Source organism: Podospora pseudocomata (assembly GCF_035222375.1).
Source record: "Podospora pseudocomata strain CBS 415.72m chromosome 2 map unlocalized CBS415.72m_2.2, whole genome shotgun sequence".
Lineage (NCBI taxonomy): Eukaryota > Fungi > Ascomycota > Sordariomycetes > Sordariales > Podosporaceae > Podospora > Podospora pseudocomata.
Genome location: NW_026946366.1, coordinates 3,086,281 through 3,110,910, shown reverse-complemented (window position 1 = coordinate 3,110,910; position 24,630 = coordinate 3,086,281). Strand labels below are relative to the sequence as shown.

At 51.8% G+C, this 24,630-nt stretch overlaps 13 protein-coding genes across 13 annotated transcripts; 8 read left to right on the top strand and 5 right to left on the bottom strand.

Annotated features, from left to right (window-relative positions):
- Positions 1–1,123: 1,123 nt before the first annotated feature.
- On the top strand, positions 1,124–2,216 carry QC762_213980 (uncharacterized protein; the record flags this gene model as incomplete). Its single annotated transcript, XM_062888283.1, has 3 exons — positions 1,124–1,466; positions 1,526–1,643; positions 1,823–2,216. 3 exons carry the CDS (start codon positions 1,124–1,126, stop codon positions 1,851–1,853), a joined length of 492 nt encoding a protein of 163 aa, XP_062746496.1. The 3' UTR covers positions 1,854–2,216.
- Positions 2,217–2,500: 284 nt separating this feature from the next.
- Positions 2,501–4,963, top strand: FAT1_1 (long-chain fatty acid transporter fat1; the record flags this gene model as incomplete). The annotated part of the gene is made up of 4 exons (XM_062888284.1): positions 2,501–3,654; positions 3,717–4,019; positions 4,073–4,410; positions 4,471–4,963. The coding sequence occupies exons 1-4, from the start codon at positions 2,896–2,898 to the stop codon at positions 4,961–4,963; spliced, it is 1,893 nt and encodes a 630-aa protein (XP_062746495.1). The 5' UTR covers positions 2,501–2,895.
- A 66-nt stretch (positions 4,964–5,029) lies between these two features.
- Positions 5,030–5,305, top strand: QC762_0046700 (uncharacterized protein; the record flags this gene model as incomplete). Its single annotated transcript, XM_062883429.1, has 2 exons — positions 5,030–5,069; positions 5,139–5,305. 2 exons carry the CDS (start codon positions 5,030–5,032, stop codon positions 5,303–5,305), a joined length of 207 nt encoding a protein of 68 aa, XP_062746494.1.
- Positions 5,306–5,496: 191 nt separating this feature from the next.
- On the top strand, positions 5,497–6,922 carry QC762_214000 (uncharacterized protein; the record flags this gene model as incomplete). Its single annotated transcript, XM_062888285.1, has 4 exons — positions 5,497–5,578; positions 5,632–5,673; positions 5,923–6,559; positions 6,624–6,922. 4 exons carry the CDS (start codon positions 5,497–5,499, stop codon positions 6,655–6,657), a joined length of 795 nt encoding a protein of 264 aa, XP_062746493.1. The 3' UTR covers positions 6,658–6,922.
- A 131-nt stretch (positions 6,923–7,053) lies between these two features.
- Positions 7,054–8,193, bottom strand: QC762_214005 (uncharacterized protein; the record flags this gene model as incomplete). The annotated part of the gene is given in 5 exon segments (XM_062888286.1): positions 7,054–7,184; positions 7,251–7,358; positions 7,377–7,673; positions 7,774–7,987; positions 8,059–8,193. 5 exon segments carry the CDS (start codon positions 8,191–8,193, stop codon positions 7,054–7,056), a joined length of 885 nt encoding a protein of 294 aa, XP_062746492.1.
- Positions 8,194–9,289: 1,096 nt separating this feature from the next.
- QC762_214010 (uncharacterized protein) lies at positions 9,290–10,732 on the top strand (the record flags this gene model as incomplete). The annotated part of the gene is made up of 2 exons (XM_062888287.1): positions 9,290–10,084; positions 10,148–10,732. Exons 1-2 carry the CDS (start codon positions 9,419–9,421, stop codon positions 10,730–10,732), a joined length of 1,251 nt encoding a protein of 416 aa, XP_062746491.1. The 5' UTR covers positions 9,290–9,418.
- Positions 10,733–11,456: 724 nt separating this feature from the next.
- On the top strand, positions 11,457–12,208 carry QC762_214020 (uncharacterized protein; the record flags this gene model as incomplete). Its single annotated transcript, XM_062888288.1, has 2 exons — positions 11,457–11,497; positions 11,560–12,208. The coding sequence occupies 2 exons, from the start codon at positions 11,457–11,459 to the stop codon at positions 12,101–12,103; spliced, it is 585 nt and encodes a 194-aa protein (XP_062746490.1). The 3' UTR covers positions 12,104–12,208.
- A 321-nt stretch (positions 12,209–12,529) lies between these two features.
- Positions 12,530–16,601, top strand: QC762_214030 (uncharacterized protein). The gene is made up of 3 exons (XM_062888289.1): positions 12,530–13,464; positions 13,590–15,528; positions 15,585–16,601. Exons 2-3 carry the CDS (start codon positions 13,694–13,696, stop codon positions 16,411–16,413), a joined length of 2,664 nt encoding a protein of 887 aa, XP_062746489.1. The 5' UTR covers positions 12,530–13,464; positions 13,590–13,693; the 3' UTR covers positions 16,414–16,601.
- Positions 16,602–16,773: 172 nt separating this feature from the next.
- Positions 16,774–17,241, top strand: QC762_214040 (uncharacterized protein; the record flags this gene model as incomplete). The annotated part of the gene is made up of 2 exons (XM_062888290.1): positions 16,774–16,950; positions 16,996–17,241. 2 exons carry the CDS (start codon positions 16,774–16,776, stop codon positions 17,239–17,241), a joined length of 423 nt encoding a protein of 140 aa, XP_062746488.1.
- An 863-nt stretch (positions 17,242–18,104) lies between these two features.
- On the bottom strand, positions 18,105–18,999 carry QC762_214050 (uncharacterized protein; the record flags this gene model as incomplete). The annotated part of the gene is made up of 3 exons (XM_062888291.1): positions 18,105–18,432; positions 18,484–18,706; positions 18,761–18,999. 3 exons carry the CDS (start codon positions 18,997–18,999, stop codon positions 18,163–18,165), a joined length of 732 nt encoding a protein of 243 aa, XP_062746487.1. The 3' UTR covers positions 18,105–18,162.
- A 234-nt stretch (positions 19,000–19,233) lies between these two features.
- On the bottom strand, positions 19,234–21,263 carry QC762_214060 (uncharacterized protein; the record flags this gene model as incomplete). The annotated part of the gene is made up of 2 exons (XM_062888292.1): positions 19,234–20,464; positions 20,536–21,263. 2 exons carry the CDS (start codon positions 21,261–21,263, stop codon positions 19,234–19,236), a joined length of 1,959 nt encoding a protein of 652 aa, XP_062746486.1.
- A 409-nt stretch (positions 21,264–21,672) lies between these two features.
- On the bottom strand, positions 21,673–22,356 carry QC762_214070 (uncharacterized protein; the record flags this gene model as incomplete). Its single annotated transcript, XM_062888293.1, has 2 exons — positions 21,673–21,968; positions 22,050–22,356. The coding sequence occupies 2 exons, from the start codon at positions 22,354–22,356 to the stop codon at positions 21,673–21,675; spliced, it is 603 nt and encodes a 200-aa protein (XP_062746485.1).
- Positions 22,357–23,008: 652 nt separating this feature from the next.
- On the bottom strand, positions 23,009–24,125 carry QC762_214080 (uncharacterized protein; the record flags this gene model as incomplete). The annotated part of the gene is made up of 2 exons (XM_062888294.1): positions 23,009–23,707; positions 23,766–24,125. 2 exons carry the CDS (start codon positions 24,123–24,125, stop codon positions 23,009–23,011), a joined length of 1,059 nt encoding a protein of 352 aa, XP_062746484.1.
- Between the last annotated feature and the right edge of the window lie 505 nt (positions 24,126–24,630).

The following is a 24,630-nucleotide window of genomic DNA, read 5'->3' as shown; positions in this document are numbered from 1 at the left end:
CTTTTACACCATTTGCAACTCGTTATAAGAGCTACAAGAGGAGGAGGGGGGAGGAGAAGCGAAGCAATAGTTATACCCAGCTGCGATTCAAAGGACGAATGCGAAATGGATGGATGGATGGATGGTTTGACGGATGGGCGTGATGAATAAGAGTATAGGAGTAAGTAGGTCAATGGAGAAAATGATTGAACTTCATCACCTCTGCTGAAAACAGGACAGTAATGGTAAAACGAAACCAAAACACCCTAGCAGACCGGTCTCGACCTTTCGGGACTTAACTTTGAGGTTGCATGTCAATCTCATTCTTCTTTCGAGAAGCATTGGCATCCGGCTTCTTCTGTTTCCTTTGCCCCATATTGTGTGATCGACACACTCTTCCTATTCTGGGTTTTGGGAACGTTGGTGCTTGACATCCCCCGCATACGTTTCACCATCGGTACCTGCATGTTGCAAGGCTTGATCGACCAACACCCTATCCCAACTACCGAGTGGTATGCTTCTGTTCTCGCCAAGTCGACCTGCGCATTATCTCGATGGCCCTTTCTCATACTTTGTCTGATCGCCGGTATCTCTGCGGTCTGTGTTCACTTGGTCTGAAGCTCGTTATACTCATTTCATTTCGTGTCTCCCCGCTTTTTCCTCTGATGTTGCCCGTCATGTCAGGATGCAGCTGTCCTCTATTTCGTCCCATCTTATCACCTCTTCACTGTTGAACGTCGACTACTTTGGATTATGATACAAGCTGGAACTTGGCCATGGACGACCTTTCAACAAGCAACGCAACGTTCCCGTTCTTTTCAACCAATGACAACGATATCAGCACATCGACAAGGTCAAGAAACGGGACAGGATTTCCAGGTTTCTTCTTTGGGCCGGGAAAACTGCGATATGATGACCTCGGGCTCACCACTCGGGTGTCGGTGTGGGTGTTGTGCGGTGCTTCGCTGATGTTCTTGCTTTTGAGGATCTATTGCAAGTTTATACGGCATCGAAGGCTTCATACTGATGATTGGTTTGCCATTGGCGCTTGGGTACGGTCCAATCTTCCTCTTCATGCCTGCTGCTGATATGCTGACAATGCTGACTGTAGTTGGCCTTGCTAGGCTCAACCATCACGACCAACATGGCCATCGACCTCGGCTACGGCAAGCACGTCTGGCAAATCCCCTTTCGAAACCTCAACGACATGTTCCTCATCGGGCAGATCACCGTCACGCTCGCCATCTGCAGCCAAGCCTGGTCCAAGACCTCGTTTGCCATCTCGCTTCTCATGATCCACGATGGCATACACGGCAAGACCAGGGTGTTTATCTGGTTTGCCATTGTGAGCATGAACATGCTGTTTGGCGTGTCGGCCATGCTGTTTTGGGTTGGGTGCACGCCGCTGGAGAAGGCGTGGCATCCGTTCATGAGAGGGACTTGTTGGAGCCCGAATGTGGTTATCACTTATGGAATCTTTGCTAGTGGTATGTCTTCTTGGCCGGTCGGTCTTGAAGAACTGTCTGGTACTGACGCTGTGTTTCAGCTTACTCTGGTGTGATGGATCTGGTTCTGGCTATTATTCCCTGGAAGATTATCATGAACTTGCAGATGCAGACAAGAGAGAAGATTGGCGTGGCGTTGGCGATGAGTATGGGTGTTTTGTAGGTTCCCTATCTCCATTCTCGAGTCGACATGAACTGACGCCTAGGTATTGATTGCAGTGCTGCCGCGTCAGCTTTCATCAAGTGTTCGTCACTGCCCGAGCTGGGAGGTCGTGATTTTCCACGTAAGTTCCCTCTTGTCCCAAGGCGTTGGAAGGGGAAGATTGACGTGTCGATAGACGACGGGGTCACACTCGTGATATGGGGTAATGCCGAGGCAGCAGTCACCATCATGGCCGCATCAGTGCCAATGCTTCGTGCATTGGTACGAACTGTCAGGCCTTCGCGACGAAGGAACTATTACTCAAGCTACAGCCGTTCGAGACGGACTGAGCGGTCGTCCAGGAGGGTTTACTACAACAAACCAAGGCGAGACTTGGTGACCATGACTGGGTCGACGTGGACAGGTGGATCGAGCAGCAGGACGTATACCTAGTGAGTTAATGCGGTAGGTATTGGTCTCAACGGTTTAGATATATAGGCGTCAACGGCGTACACATAGAGTTCAGGTCGGGTTCGTTTTGTCAGTTCGAGGTTTATAAGAACGTCGACTTGTTTTTCGTTACGAAAGAAGCGCCGTGTGTCTATTACGACCGATGATTGGTCGTCTGTGTGCTGATTCCTGTCGTACATAAAAGCAAAACCGAGGCAGGTGATAGTGGTTAGTTCCATGTGAACTGGACTCACCGTTTTGAAGATGCTGTCTGCTATCATCACCGTTATCAGAGAAACTGGTTAGCGCTGCAAAACCGCCGAGTTCCCCACCTACACATGCCCAGAGTCTGGGGGGAACGGAGTAGCGAACCCGCCAAGCAAGACGGTGTTTTGCGGGGAAGTGGGACCCTTCAACGAAGAACAAAGCCATGTCGCGCCTCGAATAACTTTTCTCCAGAGCATGAACGCGGGCGCGTGTCGAAGCTCTCCAACTTTCCCCACATCCTCGCGTACCTTTCCCTCCTGGGGCAAGTGGTCGAATACCTGTCGCTTACACACTCTACTACATACGACCACAAGATGCCTCGGTATCTTCTCAGCTTGTCAGCTTCCCCTCACCTTTGGCATCGACAAACAAGGGTTCCAAAGGGGTCCGCGTTGCCTAAACTGGTATAGCAGCATGGACAGTCCAGAACATTTTAATTGTATACATTGCTGTAGATCACTGTCAAGATGTAGCTGTTGAACTTTTCGCCGTTTTATACCATGCCAAATTTTGGATTCCTCTCATTACCTATCATCGGGAATAGCAAACAAAATGGCCTCTCTCGCTCTCACCGCGGCAGGTGTGGCGGCAGGCTCGGCCTACCTCAACGCCCGTCTCTCGCTCTCCCACGATCTCCTTTTTGCCCGCATTGCCGGTTCATCCGTCATCAACATCATCAAGGCCGTCCGGTCCGGAAAGATCAACTTTTTCTACGTTCTCGAGAAGCAGGCACTCGACACCTCGTCTGCCAACCGCCCGTTCATGCTCTTTGAAGGCCGATCGTGGACTTACAAGGAGACATATGACAATGTTTTGCAGTGGGGCACCTGGCTTCGGGAGGTGAAGGGAGTCAAGAAGGGGGATGTTGTCGTCTTGAACTACCAGAACTCGGCCATGTTCATGATTCTGTGGTTTTCCATCTGGAGTGTCGGGGCGAAGCCGGCTTTCATCAACTACAACCTGCGGGATCAGGCTTTGACACATTGCTTGAAGGAGAGTACAGCAAGGCTGGCGTTGGTTGATCCTCATGTGGCTGATGCGCTGACGGACGATGTAAGAGAGAAGATGGCGGCCATGGAGTTTATCGTTACGGGAGATGATGTTCAACGGGAGGTTCAGAGGGTACGGGGGACGAGAGGCGATGATGAGCTGAGGAAGGAAGACGACTATGTCGCCATGGCTATCCTGATCTACACCAGTGGGACGACAGGCATGCCCAAGCCTGCTGTGGTCAGTTGGGCCAAGATCTTTACCGCCATCGGACTGTGTTCCAAGGGTACTGGGATGAAGAAGGACGACGTCTTCTACACGGTAAGGCACCCACTTCTCTCTTTTTCTGTAGACTTGGCCCACTGTACTAACCCAAGTCATAGTGCATGCCTCTCTATCACAGCTCTGCCTCGTGTCTGGGTGTCTGCAGCGTCTTGTTTACTGGAACAACGCTCTCCATCGGCAGGAAGTTTTCTACAAAGACGTTCTGGAAAGAGGTGCGCGAGACCAAGTCTACCATTATCCAGTATGTGGGCGAGACATGCCGATACCTGACGGTTGCTCCACCGGAGATCGACCCCGTTACTGGAGAGAACCTGGACAAGAAGCACCATGTCCGAGTCGCCTTCGGTAACGGACTTCGGCCAGATGTCTGGGATAAGTTCAAGGAGAGGTTTGCTATAGATGTAAGTTCTCTTGAGTTCTCCCAGATGCCAACAACCAGCTGACAGGCCGCTAGACAATTTATGAGTTCTATGCGGCAACTGAAGGAGCGCTAGGGCTTTGGAACCTGAGCCGTAATGCGTTTGGCAAAGGCGCCATCGGCCGATATGGTGCCCTTTCCACGCTCTTCCTCGGGCTTCGTTCAGCCATTGTCAAGATTGACGATGAGACAGAGGAGCCCTGGCGAGATCCCCAGACTGGATTCTGCCAGCGCGTGAAGAGCGGCGATGTGGGCGAGTTCTTGGTCAGCTTGCCTGCTGACGACGTCAACAAGAGATTCCAGGGATATTTTGGCAACCAGAAGGCGACAAACTCCAAGATCATGAGGGACGTCTTTAAAAAGGGGGACGCATGGTGAGTCCCTGAGCCCCCTGATGCTTTTTGTTTACATGGTATTGACCAATATGACCACAGGTTTCGGTCTGGAGACGTGCTCCGCTGGGACTCGGATGGCATGATCTTCTTCTCCGACCGTATCGGCGATACTTTCCGTTGGAAGAGTGAAAATGTGTCCACCGCCGAGGTATCACAGGCGATGGGACTTCATCCCAATGTTCTGGAATCCAACGTCTATGGTGTCCAACTACCGAACCACGACGGTCGAGCAGGTTGTGCAGCCATTGCCTTTGACAGTCCAAATCTGAGCCGTGAGCTGATGGCTAGCTTGGCCAAACATGCGCGGGAAAAGCTACCCCGTTATGCGGTGCCTCTGTTCCTGAGAGTGGTCAAGGGCGTTGGTGAGCAGACAACAGGCACGAATAAGCAACAGAAGCATCATTTAAGGCAACAGAGTGTCAACCCGAGCAAGGTTCAGGGCGATGCTCTCTTTTGGTTGAAGGGGGACACATATGAGCCATTTGGGGAGACACAGTGGAAGGAACTGGAGGGTGGAAGGGTGAAGCTGTAATTATTCACGACTGGTTAGCTAGATTTCTCAATCTCAGGGTAAGGTATCTGAGTGACGAGGTTTGGTATGAGCTACTGCTTGGCTCCATATTTTACTGTCTCCTCACGTAAGTTTTTGACGTCAATCGCAGTCGGGGAAGTTAGAGCATGCATGGAACTAATGCAGTGGCACACAGACATCTTTGATCGTGTATCAGCTTCATTCGTGTCAATATATGCGAAGCAGTGGATGAACAACCTCGCTATGAATGGTCCAGACTACGCCACACTGCAACCTAACCACAAGAGCTTGCTACGAGTTATGTTCGCATTGATAATCCCTTTTATTGAGAATGGCGGGTAGGATTCGTCACTGTGCATGCGTTCTATATCACATCCCCATAAAGAGTGACTTGCAGTCCGATATTCGGGAGCTTTGTTCCCATATAAATCCGAGGTTCTCCTCAACAGCACTGATGTCTTGATTCAGACTCTGGACTTTCCACTGAAAGTAACATCATTGTGTATTCCCGAGCTTCGACATCTCCATCCAAAATGACCACAACCGGGACTGGACAGCAGAGCGCATCCGCGTCTGACCCAACGAGCGATGGACGAACATTTCAAGACCCCAAAAGTATGTTGTCCTCATTGATCATTTTCAACTGGTGGGCTGACATGTAAATGGAGAGTATCTGTTGCCAAATGATAAGCAGGAAAAGGAACGCCTCGGTAAGACAGCTACAGTCGTCGAAGAACCAGCTGGTCGATCAATCAGCTGATATGACAGGTTTCAGATAATCAATACATTTTGATCACCAAACTTCTGGACGGGAACCTCGCCTGGGCACCAATCAACGAGCCCCAGAATGTGCTTGACGTTTGCACAGGCACTGGAATATGGGCAATCCATTTCGGCAAGGCCCCCTTGACTTGATCCAGTCAAAAGACCATGCTATCTAACTACCAACTTGCTTCCAGCAAAACAACACCCAGCTGCCCGCGTCACCGGCATAGACATCGACAGCATCACCCCCGCCATCACTCCCGTCCCCTCCAACTGCACCTTTCAAAGCAACATTGACGCCCAAGACGGCCCCTGGACCTTCGCCCCGGACACCAAATTCGACTTTGTCCACTTCCGCATGATCCTCAGCTGCTTCACCCAGCCCACGCAGGTCTTCCGATCCGTCTACGAGAACCTCGCCCCCGGAGGCTACGTCGAGATTCAAGACCTCTGCGTCGAGATCCACTCCCCAGACGGCTCCGCCTCGGGCACGTCGTTTGAAAAGATTGTTGATCTGTTCAACCAGGGTTCCCTCAAGGCTGGTATCAGCATGACCAAGTCCAAAAACTACAAGAAGTGGCTTCAGGAGATTGGATTTGTGGATGTGGAGGAGCGGCTGGCGGAGCCGGGCTTGCCGACGACGGGATGGCATGAGAATGAGAGGGATAGGGAGATTGGAGAGATGGGGAGTGTCTCGATTCAGACATTCATCCGAAAGGGAATGCCGGCTTATTTGAGGGCTGCGGGGTTGGACGAGGCTGGTCTCCAGGAGCTAACGGAGAAGGCGGTGGCCGAGTTGAAGAGTGGTGAGGTGAGGGCGTATTATCCTTTGTGAGTACTTACCCACCCAAGCTCAACGGGCTTCAAAAGGCGCTAATCTGATGTGTTTTTACAGCTATGTCGTTTATGGCAGGAAGCCTTTGGATTGAGTTCAGCCAGGTGGTTGCTGATGACTGAAGTGGGATGTATTTTCAGGGCTAATCTACCGATCCCACAGTTGATAATTCGGCCACACTGCTTTGCCTTTCGAGAACATGAAGGTCTAACGTCAATGAGAGTGGAGTGATGCCTAGGAAGCAAAGAAAGAGTGGAACACCTTTTCAAGAAAAACAATTATATTGGACCAGCCAGTTCCACCCTCCAGGGGTGCATCCCAATAAAACCCAAAACTCCTTTTACGTCTATTCAGAATTATCCTCTATATATTCGCTCATCCTTAAACCTCCTGACCGTGGGTAGGCTTCCGCTACTCACTGTAGACTCCAACAAAAGAAAAAGAAATCTCACTTGTTCGTTAACTCCAAAGCAAGGCAGGACTTCTTTGCTTATTTTCTCGCAGCCGGTCTGGATGGCAAAGTGGTCTTGTTGGGAGTGGCAGTCTTGCCGGGAGTAGGAGTGGCAGTCTTGCCGGGAGTAGGAGTGGCAGTCTTGCCGGGAGTAGGAGTGGCAGTCTTGCCGGGAGTAGGAGTTTTGCCGGGAGTAGGAGTGGCAGTCTTGCCGGGAGTAGGAGTAGAAGTCTTGCCGGGAGTAGAAGTAGGAGTCTTGCCGGGAGCAGGAGTAGGAGTCTTGCCGGGAGTAGGAGTAGGAGTCTTGCCGGGAGTAGGAGTCTTGCCGGGCGTAGCAGTTTGACCAGGGGTAGCAGTCTTTCCGGGAGTCGCACCCTTCACAGGGGCGGCGCCCTTCGTGCCCTTTGCCGGAGTAGAAGCCGCCTTACTAGGAGGGCTGTGGCTTTTCCACAAAGCAAACTTCTTGAGCAGGTGGCTTCGCGCTGTGGCAATATCCGCCTTTACTTGTTTAGCAGTTGCGGGCGCTGTCTTGGTCCTCTTGGTACCGCTATCCTTCTTCAGTGCGCCGGCCGGCCTCTTCTTTTCTTGTGTCTTGCCCGACTTGGTCTTCTCGGAATCCATTTTTCTAATCTTGCGATTGGATCGGGAAGTTCGGGTCCCTAGTGGCGCATGTTGTTAGCCAGCTAAAATTTGACTTCATCTTTTGCCTTTTCTCATATCAAGACCCAAGATACTACCTAGATAGGTAGGTAGCCTTACATCTTTCATTATGTTTCGCCTCGTCCCGGCGGTACAGTTTTGTAATATCGCCATACTTGAATCTGCGGTTGTCACCAGGGAAATGGGAAGTGAGAAGCGCGCCGTCATGTGTGATTGCTGCCCAGTCTTCCTGCTTGGAGGCGCATATATTGTTGGCCGGGTCCAGGATCTTGTGAGCATGCGTCGGTCCAGTGTAGTGCGGTGCTTTGTACACCTGTTGCAAAGGCAATGCCAAATCAGTTTCTTCGTACGCAGCATATTGTTGAGAGGGGCTATGATATTTACCTCAACGTCGCCGACTTGGCGAGGGGTATTCAATGGAAGCTCGTAAAACTTGCGCTTGTCAACTAAAGCTCGGTTAGCAAACAGGAACACGGGGGGTAGGCAGGGCTCTTGCAATCTTCTTCCAGCTGGGCCCATGATTGGGCATTGATACGCCCACGGAGGGTGTAAGTGTCAGTGGGGTCTTCCCAGTCTGAATTCCAAACAGCCCATCCGAAGCAGTTGCATGTGGGGTCTCTGACACTGTCGCCGACAATTTGATAAGGAGGCTCGGTAGCGACGGCACATGATTGGAAAGTATTTCCCATCATCTGGTGAAAGTCATCCCGTGCTCGGGCTTCCGCCGGTGTGATATTAGCAGCCATGGCAAGGGATTCTGGAGGTGGAAGGGGCTGATTTGAGGATATTGTTTGCTGGAGTAGGTAGAAACTTGGTGTATAAAGCGGTAGTTAGGTATACAAAAGAAAACTGAACTGATATGAATTGAAGCTTGTAAAAATAGAAACAACTTCAGAGGGAGTTTTGCACCATATATATAGCTGCTTTCAACACTAAGAGCGCATCATTCAAGCCAGCAACTACCTTAACAAGATGAATTCTCTCTACGGGCTGACAGTCTAAAACCGTTGGTTGCCCGTACGAAGGTGAGCACGTATCGCCGATGACCACAGGTTGAAACAAGAAAGCCGGTGTTGAAGTTGGCCTTGCGGTCTTCGCCGCTCATCCATTCTTGGTGACCAGAATAATAATCTGGCGCGGATTAAAAGACCTCTCTGACGGGAAAGTTTCAAGAGGTGTGTTGAAACAGGGCAATGTAGGTACCTTATCCCCATGGAGAACACTTTCCATAGTGAACAAGAGCCGACTTGAGTCCCCTTCGCTTTTAACATTACCTAGACAATACATAAATAGGTACTCGCACTCACAGCTTTATGAGCATGTATCCAAACGTCCGAGTATTCAAAACAAGGCGATACGGCGCTGTGATGCAGTTGTTGAGCTTTTCCTGTGTTTCTGCGGTGTGAGGCGGCCACCAGCCAACTCGAAAAAAAGTCCAATTTAGCCCCATTCAGTCATCAAACGCCGCCGTGATGATAGATATCCAGGATTGTTGGACAGTCCAAGGTGTAGGAGGTATGTTTGGTCATAATCAAGTGAATTGTCCGAGGCTACAAGGTCATGTGCCGTGCTAAAAATAGCCTCCAGTGCACACATGCTTACCTACCTACTTCAACAATCACATATGAGCCGCAAAGCCTCTCTTTTTAGACACCCAACAATCCACCGTCAACTTCATCGCTAGATACTCGCACGCTACATATCTTACCCATCCCTCAATATCAGGTTGCCTACGGGAAGCGCCATGACCTTCTTCGAGCATTGCGATCTAGACCAGCGGTTCACTTTGAGCAAGTCCAGCTGGACACCGAGAGGCCAATATGCCTTGGTTTTCGACTTTGACCAGCGGCGCGCTATCAAATTATACATGAACGAGGATACCAGTGATGAGGATGTCGTATTCAAAAGCATGGCGAAATTTGTCGACAGTGGAGCCATACGATCGGATTCGGTCTGGATCCAGGTCAGCCCTGACGGCAATGAACTCATCGATCAAGGCTCCGAAGTCGAAGAGGATTATACCATGATTCCGTGCTATTGGACAAGGGACCAGTTCCCCCCGGCCCTACCCTCAGTCCGCCGTTCCGACCTTGTTGAGCTGGACCGACTCGGACTTCAGGTCGACCGCGTAGCCTACGATATCCCCGAAGGTCATACGAAAGAGGCGACTTTCAAGTATCTTGTCTACGAAAACAACATTGGGGCCTTTTGGGAGGAAGTCAACTGCATCATTGGCATGCACGCTCGCGGTACTCACCCGAACATTGTGTCGTTTGATCGCCTCGTCACCGAGACAGTCAAGGGTGTTGAGAAGATCGTTGGTTTTACCACCGACTTCATACCAGGTGGCACTCTCGACGATTCCAAGACACGGCTATTCAAATTGAAATACTTGCACCAGCTGATAGAGGTTAGTCTGGCCCTGCTCAGGGATATGGACCCGTCGATACTGACATTTACATTTTCCTAATAGACAGTCGACTTCTTGAATCTTGAATTGGGAGTGGTCCACGGCGATGTCTTGTCATGGAACCTCCTCATTGACGAGAGAACTGATAACATTTTGCTCTTCGACTTCAACTCAGCGTTTCCTCTTGGCGAGAAGCCAGAAATCAGCGATGTTGACCTCGTCGTCGTTGCCATGTTCGACGTTATCACACGAAGTCTCGGCGACGTATTCGACGGTGAGAGCCCGTATGAGATAGATGGAGTCCAACTTCTAGCTGCCGATCTCTGGGAAAAGGACCCAGAAGTGAATCTCGACGCCGATGTCTTCGAGTTTCTCCGGGTCCTCAAGGCATGGGTCGAACGCCGTAAAGCTGCCGAGGAGGATCCGGAGACAGAAGAGGTGGCCCGAAACCCTGTTGAATGGCCGGAACTGCCCGACCCCCCATTGGTTGACTGTTCTGGTGTCATGGAACCGAGAGAGTCTGAGATGCGGCAGAGGTTGATTATGGCTGGCCAACCGTACATGGCATGGCAGCGCCCCTCCTCTCATGACTTGAGTTTACCAGAGAATAAAGGCAAAGTTCTCCTTGCGACTGGGGAATTTGTCTAAGACAAGGTAGCTATCTTGAGTGACTAATAAGCCCACGTTAATGGAATTAGTTGCCGGAAAGAGATGCCGATTTTCCGGGAAAGCATGTTGTTGCATCTATCCAGCCAACTGATAGTCTCAAAGTGTGAATTTTCTCGGTATCGCGGACCCTTCCGGGCAGTAGATTGCAGGAAGGTGCAACTCCTCGTCACATTAGTATTTATAGCAACCTTAAAGATTAAATCGCTGTTGTGGTTCCTGGAAACGGGAGCGGGTATATTGACCGCTTAATTGTATTGGCAGAGGGTTCGCCCAAAACCAGCGTCGTCGTTGCAACGGCAATATAGACGGCATACAACAGCTTACCCCAGAGCAGTAAATGCGATTGGTTCAACCTCCCTTCTAGGTGCGATCTGGACCAAACTCTACACAAAAAGCAGACCAGAAAATAAACAAGAACCCAACGACCAGGTTATACCGGCTCGTTTAGTGCTCCCTGTGTACCTCATTATAGAAACAAGAGTGCCTTGTTGACTGAATGCGGATGCTCCGTGAAATATAATTCAATATGTCAAGTCAGCTTGTTTACCATTGCCAAGATGTCCGCTTCCATACCCCAGCTTGACGGCCTGCAGTCTTGTTGTTTGCACGAACTATAAAGAGTCTTGGGAAGCGTGGCATCGTGAGGTGAGGATAAGCAAGTCTCGAGATACCCACCAATCTCTTCTTTTTCCCGTCACTCACAATGCTTTCCAACGTTGTTCTTGTCCTCGGTCTCGCCGCCAGGTAGGCTTCCACCCCTCAAGCCTTTGAGTACTGTACTGTACCCGTTGCTAACCACAACATAGCGGCATTCTCGGCCAAATTACCCTGACACCATCCACCGTCAGGACTGGTCGGCCTGGTCTTCCAACAGAAACACAGACTGTGACGGCTACTGTCACCAAGACCGAGACCGATGTCAAGACCACAACAGCGACAGCGACGTCAACACTCACCCTTCCCGCTCCTCCAGCTTCCACCGTCAGTGTTACTGTCGTCCGCACCATCACCACTGTCAGCACCACGACGGCAACTGCCACCCGCACCATCACAAGCGCCACCACTGCTGTATCGACCGTCAAGCAAACCATCACCGCCACCGTGACGCAAACCTCGACTTCGACTCTCACCAAGCCGTGTGGTGCGGCCTGCCCGACGATCACCCAGACGGCCACGGCGTGCAGAAGCTGCTTCGTCCCTCAGTGCACCACCACGTCCGTTCTGACCCGTCCTTGCGGATGTGACGGTCCTCTTCCCACGGCGGCCATTTCGTTCCCTTGCTCTGATCCCAACGCGTGCAACAACATCGGGTGCACCACTGTGTATGCCATTCAGACAGCCAGGTGTTAGATTGGACGGTGGTAGGGATGGGGAAATGGAAAATGGGGTGTAGTTACAGACCTAAAAAATAAAGAAATCATTTATCAGCATGTTAAATCAAGCAATCTGTCTAGTGAGAGTTTCTTGTCGTGTCCCATGTCATTGTAGTAGGGATGCCGTCCTCTTTGACAATGGTTAAAATGTTGAGAAAGAGCCATGGAGTCTTGAACTCGAGGAGAGCGACAAGCCTGTCGCTGGTAGCTCGATGAGATCTGGAAGGTAGCTTGAAGATATTGTGGGAAGGCGGGGTCGCAAGTAAATTTAGAACATTTAAGCGCTGGTCCAGAACATGGCTCCACAACAGCCCCCTGCTTTGTGGTAGCAAATAGGCGCGGTACTTGATGCATCCGGTGAGTCAACGCCTGTGTTGACCATTCAAGACCACCAAAATAGGGATTTCGCCAACAGGATGGTTATCCGATATACCTATCCTTTTTACATCAGTTGTCAGCCGAGCACGGTCAGCACCTAAAAATGACCATTCAAGCGGTAAAACGCTTTTCAAGCCAAGTCCATCTCGACATCAAGCATAACAGCTGCCCTCTTGGTTGTAACCTTCCTGCCTCCCCGAGAAAGCCCGGGCAAAAGCCATCAACGCCTATCAAATATCAAATCCAGTTAGGTCTTGCGGTGAACTGCACCGACATGGCAAACACGCAGCCAAATGCAAGCCGCACTTATATGACTGGTCGACGCCACCATTCGACTGTGCATCCAGCTTTTGGATGCTACCCACCTGATCTTATCTTTAGATAACCACTTCTCGATGCTTGACGCCGCACACAAATTACGTCGGACTTGCGAACCCAACAACGATGTCCACCTTCGCATCGAGACAGGTGCTTGGCGGTCAGATGCTCGTTGATCCACGGCATTGATGCCACTGTGTAGCCGGAAGGCTCAATACTCGCCAAGGTGGTTGGCGAGGTTCACTGCCGCCCGGGACCAACCATCCATTGCAGATGCTGGGACATGGGTGGGTTTGAGGCGAAGCCCAGCATGTTTCTTTGTCCCCGATGGTTGCCATACCTACCTAGATCCAACCAAGGGGCCCATAATAAGGCCTGCTCCCCCGTCTTTCTGGGACGCCGCAAACCGTGGTGGAAAATCACACGATTACCGCTTTGTTGCTGCGCTTTGTTTGTCGTTGACACCTTACCCACAGCATCTCTTCTGGGTCGTGCCACGCTGCGTGTTGATTTGTTCTGGCATTTTCAGGCACCACGACGCTATTTAATCCCAGCCCGATGAACCAGTTGTTGATGCTTCAAGCCCAACAGACATCGTGAAATACGTAGTTAAGACTCCCAAGCCAACAAGACTTACTCCCTGTAAGTTGTTCTTCTCATCTAGCTGTTTCTTTCAGCAACATTGTGCTCTTGAAGAACAACAGCAGAAGGAATACCGTCAAAGATGCCAACCACGTTCTCAAGTCGATTATTAACATCATCAACAGATCCTGTTCCAAAGCAACCACCTCGATCCTCTTTATCCTCGGTCGAATACGGTCAGCCCTTTTTTGCAGCTCGCGCCAAACGCAAACACCAGTCAACAGCCAGGATGTTGGGAGGAGGGAAGACTCTGGCCCCCCCAAGCGGTACCAGGTTGCGAGACCGCCTCAGCGCGAGCTTTTCTTCTTCACCCTTCTCATCACCGCCTCCCTCTGTTCAACTCACACCTTCTTCCACCCCACTAGCCGAAACGAGCGGTAGCCCCTCCAGCAACGGTGCAAACCCTCAAGAGGAAGACGCCATTCTGTTCCCCAAAGTGTACCAAGATGCCTGGGGAGCTGAAGATGTCTCCCGGTCGGATATTGACCGAGCCCGCATCTTCCTCCTCCGAATCGTCTCAATGAGTGGCGACACTACCGCCATCGAAAAGCTGAGAGCTATCCTTGCCGACCCTTCTTACAACAGGACCGTTCCCGCTCTCGCCTATGCCGTCCAGACTCTGCTCTACCGCAACCGCCATGCGTCCTTTACCGTCACCCCGCTGCTCCAAGCCGTCCGGTACATGCTCCTCAAAGCTCGCGTGCCCGAGAACCCGTACACAGACCGTGCCCGAGCCGTGCTAGATTTCTTTTTCGACCCCGCCCTTCAGAGAAACCTCTCCCCGCTGCCGCCCGGAGAGCTGATCAGGATGCTGTACCCTTCCGGTCGACTCAAGGTGTGCATCATCGGCGGCGGACCCACCGGCCTAGCATCCGCGATATCCCTCGCCGAGCGCGGCAGGGGCAAAGTCGAAGTCCACGTCTGGGAAAGGAGATGGATCATCACCCCCGAAGGAAAGGTTGACTACCCTGCCACGGCCAAGAGAAGAGACCAGGTCGTGACACTGCAGGACACCGTCACCAATCTTCTGTCGCCAAGGTCGTATGAGGCTCTGTTCGCGGGCAGGCCGGAAAGAGTCTGGCCAGGGAGCGCCAATATCCAAATCAGAAAGGTGGAGGATCGGTTTCTCAAGCATTGCCAGACGGAGGCGTTTTCCGGGTTGATTCACTTGCATGCGGAGGGTGTTACTAGGGAGGAGCTGGCAGCTGGGAAGTGCGGTGATTTCCACGTGCTGTTAGGTACCGATGGCGCGGCGTCCTGGGTTAGAAAGAGTTATTTTGATGGGTACGAGACAGAAAGGGGAAAGAGTTATGCTCTGGGCTTGGCCTTTGACAGGGGCGCAAGAAATGGGCTTCCGTGGAGCCAACCCCTGAATATGTTTTTGACGTTGGGACAGACGAGGTATTTGCTCAACGCTAGCGATCATGACGGGAGAGGCTACCTCAACATGCAACTGACCGAGGAGGAGTGGCACAAGATGGTCAGCGTCGACGGACAACCGATTCACTTTGGCCGTCCGGCTTGTCTGAGAAGACCTGATGGAAGCATCCCCGAGGGCTTCGATGAGGGCAGGGTGTTTGCCCCTTCAGAGGACCGAAACTCGCCGTTGTGGAAAGCGATTGAGGATGGACTCAAGCTGTTCGGGTTCAAGGAGAGCGAGGTGATCAACGTGGTGCGGATTCCCATCGTGGTCCAAGCGGTGAGAGAAGGCGTCCATATGTTGCCGCTGTCAGACTCGTCATCAGTCACAAGGCCTCACGCTCTTGTTGCTGTAGCAGGCGACGCAGCCATGACTGTGCACTTTTGGCCAGGTCGTGGGTTGAACAGCGGCATCAAGGCTGGTATCGCTCTTGGTGATGAAATTTGCCATGCGCTGAGAGGTGGCAAATTTGCTGGCTTGGAGCTGAAGGCCATGAAGGAGTACAACGACTTCATCATGAAACTCCAGAATCGGGAACACGACAAGCGGAGTATCCCTATCCTGAATCTGTCAGGTTCGCCCGAGATGTTGGGTTGGCTGTTGGACAAGGCCAGGTCTGTTCCTGACGAGGTTGCTATTGAGTGGTAAGAATCCTGGCTCCCCTGGTCGTTTGACCGAGATTGCTAACATTATACTGCAGGTTGGTAGGAGCCATGGTACAGATTGCTAGCCGTCTTGAGCAACGTCGCGACTGGCACTTCCCTCCCGAGGCAAACATCGAACCACAGATCCGCATCGTTCTTCGGCAGCTTCACAGCCAGACCCTTCGTGAGATGGCTGTCAGTTTCCCCTGGCCGACTCGCGAAATGACAGGCGCCGAGGTTCTCCCCATTCGCTCGACTAAACCCATGGAGAAAGTCGCCTGGCTCGAAAGCGTTTGGAAGTTGCTGGACAGAGATAGTCGAAAGAAGGACGCCTCTCGAGGAGCCTCCCCCGGACCGGCAAACTTGTACGAGAATATGAGGATGAACGCACAAAGATCGAAATCGCCAATGAGGGGGAGGGACCTCAGCCCACAGCGGTCACTGTCGCCCCCGGGTGAGATGGGGAATATGGCTGCCCAGATGGAAGGTCTGAGCATGAACGGCGGCCTGGGGATCACCAATTCCAGTGGTAGCGTGCAGCGATCTGCAGGCACTTTGAGCAGGCGAAGTGCCGTGAAAGAGAGGGTGCTGCCATCGCCTGTCTCATCAATGAGTTCTAATGACCGCTGGAGACATCCAAATCTGTCCCAGAATCTGGATGTGCCTTGTATGGGTGGCAATGGAGACAGATATCAATCTCCTGCTAAGCGTTCGAGGTCACCGGGTCCAATCGCTGTCAGCCCAGTGTCACCAGACCCCGCCATCAACTTGACGAGAATGTTGAGCGTCAAGCGGCCTCCTGGGTCAATGTTTTCGGATGCTATGGCACTAGCGTTGTTTAGGGTCGATGATGATGGTCGTATTCAAGATGTTGCTGCTCGATAAGGATCAACGGTGAGGTGAACGTTGGCGGGGGAGATTAGACAGTCCTGATCATGAGAAGAAGCAATAGTGATAATCTGAAACCAGCCTGGAAAGCATGTTGTTGCTCTCTTTCTTGAACCCAATGCAATACAAAGGTATTTCCTAACCCTAGTTTGTTCCACATTGCAACAACTGTGTTTGCCTGACTGTACGACTTTGTTTATTGGAAACATCAATGAAAACAAACAATGGCGCTCAGGAGCACTTCAACCATCGCGCTTTTACCCATAAAGATCAATCCACAGCACCACCTACTTAATCTCAAGTAATCCATCGCCAAGCGCGTTCAACTACACCCCCTGATCACTCCAACATCCGACAATGGCGAGTTTCAACCACTTCGACTCCCAGGACCCCACTGGCACTCCCCCGTCTCCTGTCGCTCCCAAGTACGAAGCGCAGAAAGCACAACTAACTGCTGCTCTCAAAACCATCCAGCCAGCGGGATGCTTTGTTACTTTCGACCAATTTCCGACCCAACCCCATGCTGGCATCTGCGTCCGTAATGTTGGACATGTGAAAATGCTTCTGTCTCAATCCCAGGCAGGCAAGTTGATCAAGTGCGCACGGCAAGCCCGTATGGCAAGGGAAACGAGACTCTGGTTGATACGACGGTTCGCAACACGCGGGATCTGGGCCCTACGCAGTTTGAGCTCCGGAACACAGAATGGCCAGGTTACCTGTACCGAGATCGGCAAGGAACTGGGCATCGATGCACCCATTAGAGCTGAACTTTACAAAATGCTCATCTACGAGAAGGGTGCCCTTTGCAAACCACACATCGAGTAACCTGAAGTCTCATGATATCACCTGCTCATAATCTTTTGGGGGGGTTGTCGCTGATAAGTGATTTCTTCACAGCACCGAAAAGATACCCGGCATGTTTGGCACAATTGTCATCTGCCTGCCTTCAGCGCATGAGGGTGGTGACGTGGTAGTCACACACTGTGGCCAGCCGCAAGGTTAACAAAACGTCCGAAGCCGCACAATTGTTCATCTGCTAGTATTCGGACGTGACACACGAGGTTCTACTCTTCAGAAATGGCTGGACTCTCAATACATGGAGTCTGTGTATCACATCCTGGAATATGAATACACCGAAGCCAATGTCTCGTTCACTACCCTGAAGAATAGAGACTCGGCACAGGCCCGTTTTCTCAAAGATCTAATGCTTGATCGGGACAGTATCCTCGATGAATCCGGCTTCGACTCTGTGATAGTGGAAGAAGAGGCTGACGGGTACATGGGAAATGAAGTAAGTGCCCAACGATGTTGCCTGGAACCAGAAGGCCCGAGCTAAACTGCTTTCAACACATAGGGCGTGGGCGCAACCCATTGGTATCGTGTTACGGTAAGCACATTCCATAACCATCTTATTCTTTAGATAAACCTTGGTCTCTAACTGGAGTTGATAGGCTCTTGTGCTTGTCCGTCAGGATCTAATTCCTACGTTCTTAGGTAGAACAGCACGCCCCAGGATCGCGACGAGTTGGGAATAAAGGTTGGGAGATGAGTTTGATGCTTTCTTTTCGTATCGGCCGAGGTAGAGAAGCTTTGAGGGCATTCAGGGTTTCCAATTTGGATATGGGCTTGCTTTCAACAGAGTGAATAGTTCTGAGATGGACAGAAGAAAATTGCACCGCAATATCTTTGAAGGATGAAATGAAATGTGTTTTGCATCTGATACCCTGAGAAGCTGTACACCAGAAATCACTTTTTTCCCCTCTTCTTCGCGGCAATCCTCGACAAATCTTCGCTCATCAACGTGTCTCGTTCAAACCCATTCTCAACTTGATCCAACAACCCAGCTGCTATCTCTTGAACAGCAATCTTGGGTATCCCAACCGCCGTCATCAAAACTCGCTGGATGACAGGTACAATGCTGCCATACCCCATGATCAGGCCCGGCTTTGCAATAAGGACTTCCACGGCACCATGGGACTTTTGTGCAAACTCCAGAATGCGCGACTCGGCATCCCCCTAACGTGATGTTAGTAAATACCTAATTGAACCAAAGGATGACAAACGTACACGCATCAGCAGGTAATCTCGCAGAGGCCACATGGGCTTCTTTGTCTGGTCTCGCTCACAGTTGTACCCACTAATGTACACGAACCGAAAGGGCTTGCCGTTTGCATTGTTGCGCGGCAGTTGACTGATTGTCTCGATGCCCTTGATGGCGTAGTCGCGACAGACCTTGACGGTTTGCTCCCAGGGGTACGACCTGGATTTCGCCGGCGTGATGGCGATCGTCCTGGGTCTATTAGCTTGAAAGACAACGAATCCATGACCTACCCAAAGAACATACCAAATACACGCATCGGCGTTGGAGAGCTCTGCTTTGACACTGTCCGGGTAATCCGCACCAAAGTCATCGATGATGACCGATTTGAGCTTGCTGACGTCGGCAGTTGGTCCGAGGTTCTGGGGAGTGGTAACTGGGCGCCGGCCGAGCGCGACAAGAGATGTGATTTGTGGATCGGAAAGGGCTTGACGGATAACCTCAGCCCCCACGAAACCTGTTGATCCGGCGACGGCGAGTTTCATGATGATAAATTTGGTTGCAGTGACGATGAAATTGTTCGGTATTGCCCCGCAAGGTGAGAAACAATGGAAGAGTTCCGTTGCCTATAACCCCCAGTTGATCTTTTCCGCTTTTGATGCAACCAATCATGATTGAGTGTGACCTCAGATTCAATGTCATAGTAAGTACCTACCTAGGTATACTAATTCGGAGACGACTAATATCGACAAGATATCCAAGACCATCATGCTCCCCTATCACCTAACACAATACTCGCGCTTGATAGCCAACCACACGAGAAACACCAGATTACCCAGTAGAGTTAACAGCGAGAGTATCAGAAAGATACAAGTCGCAATGCGAAAGAATGGCGACTCCAACGACAAGCTTAGCCAGAGCGAAGTGATGGAGATGGTGGCAATGTTAAAAACGAGGCCGTTCCAGCTCGAATTCCAGTACAGTTCGCGCCTGGACATGCGGTGAAGCAGGTTGATAAACGCAAGTACCAGCCAAGTGATGGCCATTCCTGCCAGAAGCAAGGCGAATGTCAACCCTATCATGTTCAAGGGCAAAGTCGCCAGGGACGGGCTCAGTTTGTGCTGTATCGCTATGCCCCCTGCTGGCGCCACGCCATCGTCTCCACTAACCCCTGAATCCGTTACCGTGGGAACAACGCCTCCTAAATCAGAGCCGTAGTTTGCTGGCGGCGGAAAAACAACCTTGCCAGCAGCGTCCCCAAGGAAGAGCAACGCAGCTCCTGCTTGGCCGAGAGGGCCTATGAAGAAGAATATGGCTGTCGTCAGCTCCGGTGGTGGCCAACCGGTCACCAGCAGCAGCTCATGCATCAAAACCGAGTAGACAATCATCGTCAGAACCAGCACGGCCCCCACGGCGCAAATCGAAAAGAAAATCACCGGCTCAGCCAGCCTGTCGTCAAATATCCTGTGTTGTTCCGGCCTCACTCCGACTCCAGGGAGACAAAGCGCCGCCCCAATCAGCGCACCAGTCGCAACGCCAGTGACACCCCCCAACACGGCCAGCAGAGGCGCAAACCTGCCGTGCGCCGTCTTGGATTTGACGCTGCTGCTCGACATGAGAACCGTGAGGATGGCAAAGCCTGTCGCCACAGCCCACACCATTCCTATCCACCAGCAAACATACACCGCTATGCCCCACCCCCGTGCCGGGTGGACTCTCCCCTCGGCGACAACAAACCCCGCAAACATGACCAGACCCAGGAACGAAGTCGCCCAGAGCGGAAGGTAGGCAAACTGAAGGGAATCGCGCTCAATGATCGGGAGCGACAGATTTCGCCGGGGATAGAACCCCACTCGAAGGAGGAACAAGGGAGTGGCTATCGAAAACAAGATCAAATCCCCCATGAAGAAAACGTCGGATGTCGTCCTGAGGCCTCGAAAGTCGATCGATATCCTGGGAAGAAGGCGCATAATCATCGCCAGCAGCGCGAGGGAGGCTGGCGTGGCAAACCTAAGTCAAAGATCAAACAGAGTTAGCCGTCATTCTCCCAGAACAAACACACACAATCTGGGAATCCGTACCACAGAGGGGAAGCGCTCTGCAAAAGGCTCCCCCACCGACGATGAAGGCTCGGCCTCCTCAAAGACTCTGCCCTCACCCTTTCCGTCTTTTCCACATCCACCAGCGTCTGCGTCGCATCAGACGTGTACCGCTGTCGAGTGATGCTAGCGTGTCTACTGCTTGTCGCTGTCGGGGTGCGTGATATCGTGCGAGTCGGGAAAATGCCGCCAGCCTGTGCTCGCCCGGGCTCATCTGGTTCGTCTTTGAAGCCACTTTTGAACCTGTCCATCCCGTACACGCCATGGCGCCTAACCTTTGGAAGCACTGGACTCTCAGTTTCCTGGCGTTGGGTTTCTGGCGGTTGCCCTCTAGCGATCTCAACAGGCCCATTCGAGCTAGGATAGCTTCCCGTATCACTTTTGGGGCTTTGCCAACTTTGCGTTGTGGGGGTGCTTCCGGTCTGGATGGGGAGGAGGCCGCTCATGGTTGTGCTCGTTGTGGTGCCAGTTCCATTTTGTGGGGTGTCCTGATGTGTGAGGGCAGCCGACATGAAAACAGTGGCCGGTGGAGTTAGGGACGATGATATTGAGGATCTCGAGATCCCAAAGAACTCGTAGATTTTGGAACTGTGCCGAATTATAGTCGAAAAATAGACTGCGTCTCGCCAGTTGTCGGCCTTGGGTGGTGGCGGTCGTATCTGGGCAACGCTGTCCTGGCTTTCTTCGAGTGGACTTGCGTGTATTGACATTGTGGCGGTTTGAAGGCGTCAAAGCAGGTCATCCCACGAGCTCTGGCAGAATCGAGTGGCTGGCTCTAAAAAAGACCATGGCGGTTGACTTGGTGATGGCAAGCTGTGGGCTAATATTCCATCACGATGACAAAGTGTCTGAGCGATTCTTGGAGATCAGTGGCAATCTGTGGTGCTGCTCCAGACTGTAAGCCCCCCGGGTGATGTCATTGTCTGGGTTGTGAGTGCTCGTGCCCATGTTCAAAGCTGACACTTCCCAAGGTAACTAGGTCAGCAAAGATGAGATGGGTTCCTGATGTTGGCAGATGCGTTTTGTTCTAATCAGGTACAAGAAAGAAAACAAAAGGGGGTATAAATTCTGTAGCAATGCATATAACCAATCCACCACCACCTTCCTTCATCTTCCCCATCACATCACCGTGCAGAACCCACCCTGTCCCTCATTGTTCTTTTCATCAAGGGCAATGCACATAGCGACCAGAACAGCCATATCAGCCCCTGGCGCAACCGTGAGGTGGTATGTCTGCTGACCAAGAAACGCCTCCCTCATGTTCAACAACTTGCGGTCAATCCTCGCAACCACGGCGCCAGTGGCCTCATCAACAATATCCGCCGACGTGTCAAACCAGTTGCCCTTCATAAAAAGAGTGACCGGCTGGCCAGTTCGCCTGTTTGTAAATGTTGCTCTAGCTTTGGAACCGACCACTAATTATCACCCCATAACCGTCAGCATTTGATCCTTACCTGATGAAGCAGAACAGCAAGCAACTCTTGGTCAAAACTTACAAGCAAAACCACTCTTCACTTCCAACAGCCTCTGCCCAGATTGACTATTTGCAGCAAATGTGGCGTGTATATGGAGCATCTCCTTGACGATGTCGAATAGATGAGCACCCCCCAAATCCGTGACCGTCTTTCGTCCTCTCATAGACAGCAGCTGACCCTGAACTCGAAGCACAGGTTGCCCTGTGTGTGTCTTGATGTCAAAGCTGTCGAGTAACTTCTCCTTGATGACCAGTGTTTCGGTTTGCCGAGCGACAAACTGGTCGAACACCGCGATGGGTTGCGGTAAGGGGGGTAGTTGGTAGGCCATTTTGGTGGTTGATGGTAAGCAAGTCCAATAGGGCAAAGAATAGACACAATGGGAATGTAATTGAAGCTCGGAAATAGCTGCCAAGTTCTGGACGATTGAATGGGGTTATAAGTTGTGCTCCCTGTTGATCCCAACTGGACATCACGTTCTGTGGGTACAGTTCAATGGAAATAAGAGGCAGTGCAAAAGGCGGCACACTCTTGGCGCTGGGCTTTCTTCAACGCCACTTCTTGTTTATTGGGACCAACAATGAACTATGACGGTGCCAATGTGTAGGGCTGAGGAGTGCGTGCTGTCAACATTTCGGACGTGGTGACACCTTTGGTGGCCAATAAGAGGGCACTGCCACCCAACGGAGCTCTGTCAGGGTGCACTACAGCTGGATCCCTGATCTGGTAGCCAGAGCGAGAGCTCAGATTCCGCTAGAACTTGTGCTGTCTTCGGATTAATTTGCGTTGGGAAGACAGCAGTCCGAGGGTGGACAAGGTGCTCAAGTGCTACCTTTACGATAAAAATGCTGGACTTTGCCGTAGCTGTCGTTGTCATAAGCTCCAGCCATGGTGCCCTTATGGACCTCTGAACAACAGCCAAAACAACTGATGTCGATTTAAAGTTTCCCTGCATACGGAAAGGGTTGCTTGTAGTGACCCAGTTATTTAGCACCAGCTCCAAAAAGCGCCTCCCTCGTATCATACCCATACTTGACCTCCCCGTGCCAGTAGTTCACCGTATCAGCCTTGTTCACCTTCCACGCCTCATCAAACGCCTTCACCACCTCCTGCGGCAACGGTCCCTTCTCCAGATCCGTCAAGTTGCCATCCAGCTGCTCGTAGCTGCTAACCCCAATGATCACCCCGTCGTTCCCGGCCTTGATGTTCAACGCCGAGTGATGCACCACCCACCTCAACGCCGCCTCGATGAGCGTGATGCCCGCCTTTTCCGCCGCCTCCTCCACAATCTTGAGCGCCTGGAAGGTGGAGTCCTTGAAGTACCTGTTGCGGTACATCTTGCCCATCGTGGTGGTGCTGTCGCTGAACCTCCCCTCGGCAGGCACAAAGTCCTTGGTCTTGATCTTGCCCGAAAAGAGACCGCCGGCGAGGGGGTTGTAGACCACGAGATCGAGGCCGTAGCGTCTCAGCGCGGGGATCAGCTCGGGCTCCAGAGAGCGAGTGATGGCGTTGTACATGCCCTGGTACAAGGTTGGCCTGACCCAGCCGTTGTACTTGCACGTAAGGACAATCTCGGCAACCTCGAAGGCGGTAAAGTTGGAGATGCCAAAGGTGACAAACCTGCCGGCTTTGTGAAGCTCGTTGATGGCCTCGAGTGTTTCCGCAAAGGGAGTGGAGCGGTCCTGTCCGTTGGATCAGCATGATGCACCGACAGGCACCCGATCTACAAGCTCAACTTACAGCAGCATGCAAGTACAAGATATCCACCGCCTCAGCCTTCAGCTCCTTCAAGCTGATGGCCACGCTTTCCTGGACTTTCTCCTTGGTGTTCTCTCCTCCATCCTTGGGGTACACCACCTTGGTCGCCAGAGTCAGCCCCCTTTGTTGCCAGTTCGTCTCTGCAGTGAAGGCTTCCTGCTTGCCCCCGATGTACAGCCTCGCTGTGTCGACCTCGTTATAACCTCTGCTCTGCAGCAGGTCCAGAACGCGGTTGTACTCCCCCACGTCGGTTATTCTGGCGCCGGTTTCCTCATCTGGGCCAAAGGTCATCAAGCCGAGAATGACGCGGGGCTTGCCCGTGGAAGTGATGAGAGGTGACATTTTTGTTGTTGTTCTCTGCTGTTGGAATTTTATGAGAGGTTTGTGAGCCAGCAAAGCAAGGGAAAAAAGAAAAAGTGAGCAACAGCTTTAAGCATGGAAAACACACATTCGGCGATATGTTATGTCCGACAAACAAGTTGCAATCGCTTTCTCGGAGCACGACATCATAGGTGAGAGGTGCTTTGCAAAAGCGTCGGCTTTCGCGGCCGGCATCAGCGGGGCATCTGGGAAATACCCCGCCTTCCCGGACTTTAGATACGGCAATCGGCTGCCCCGGTACCGAGAGTGAAGAGTGAAGAGTGAAGTATGTGTAAAGACTTAAGTTGATTGATATCCTATCTACAAATTCTCTGCCTCGTTCTGCCTGGTTAACCTTGACCATCGGCTGTTTCCCCGAAGCAGAATCGGCACAGACGTGCTGGCGTGGAAAAATCAGCGACAAAAGTGAACCATACCCCTTCTTTTTCCCCTGCCTGATTCACCCTTCCCGTTGCCCTCTAAGCAT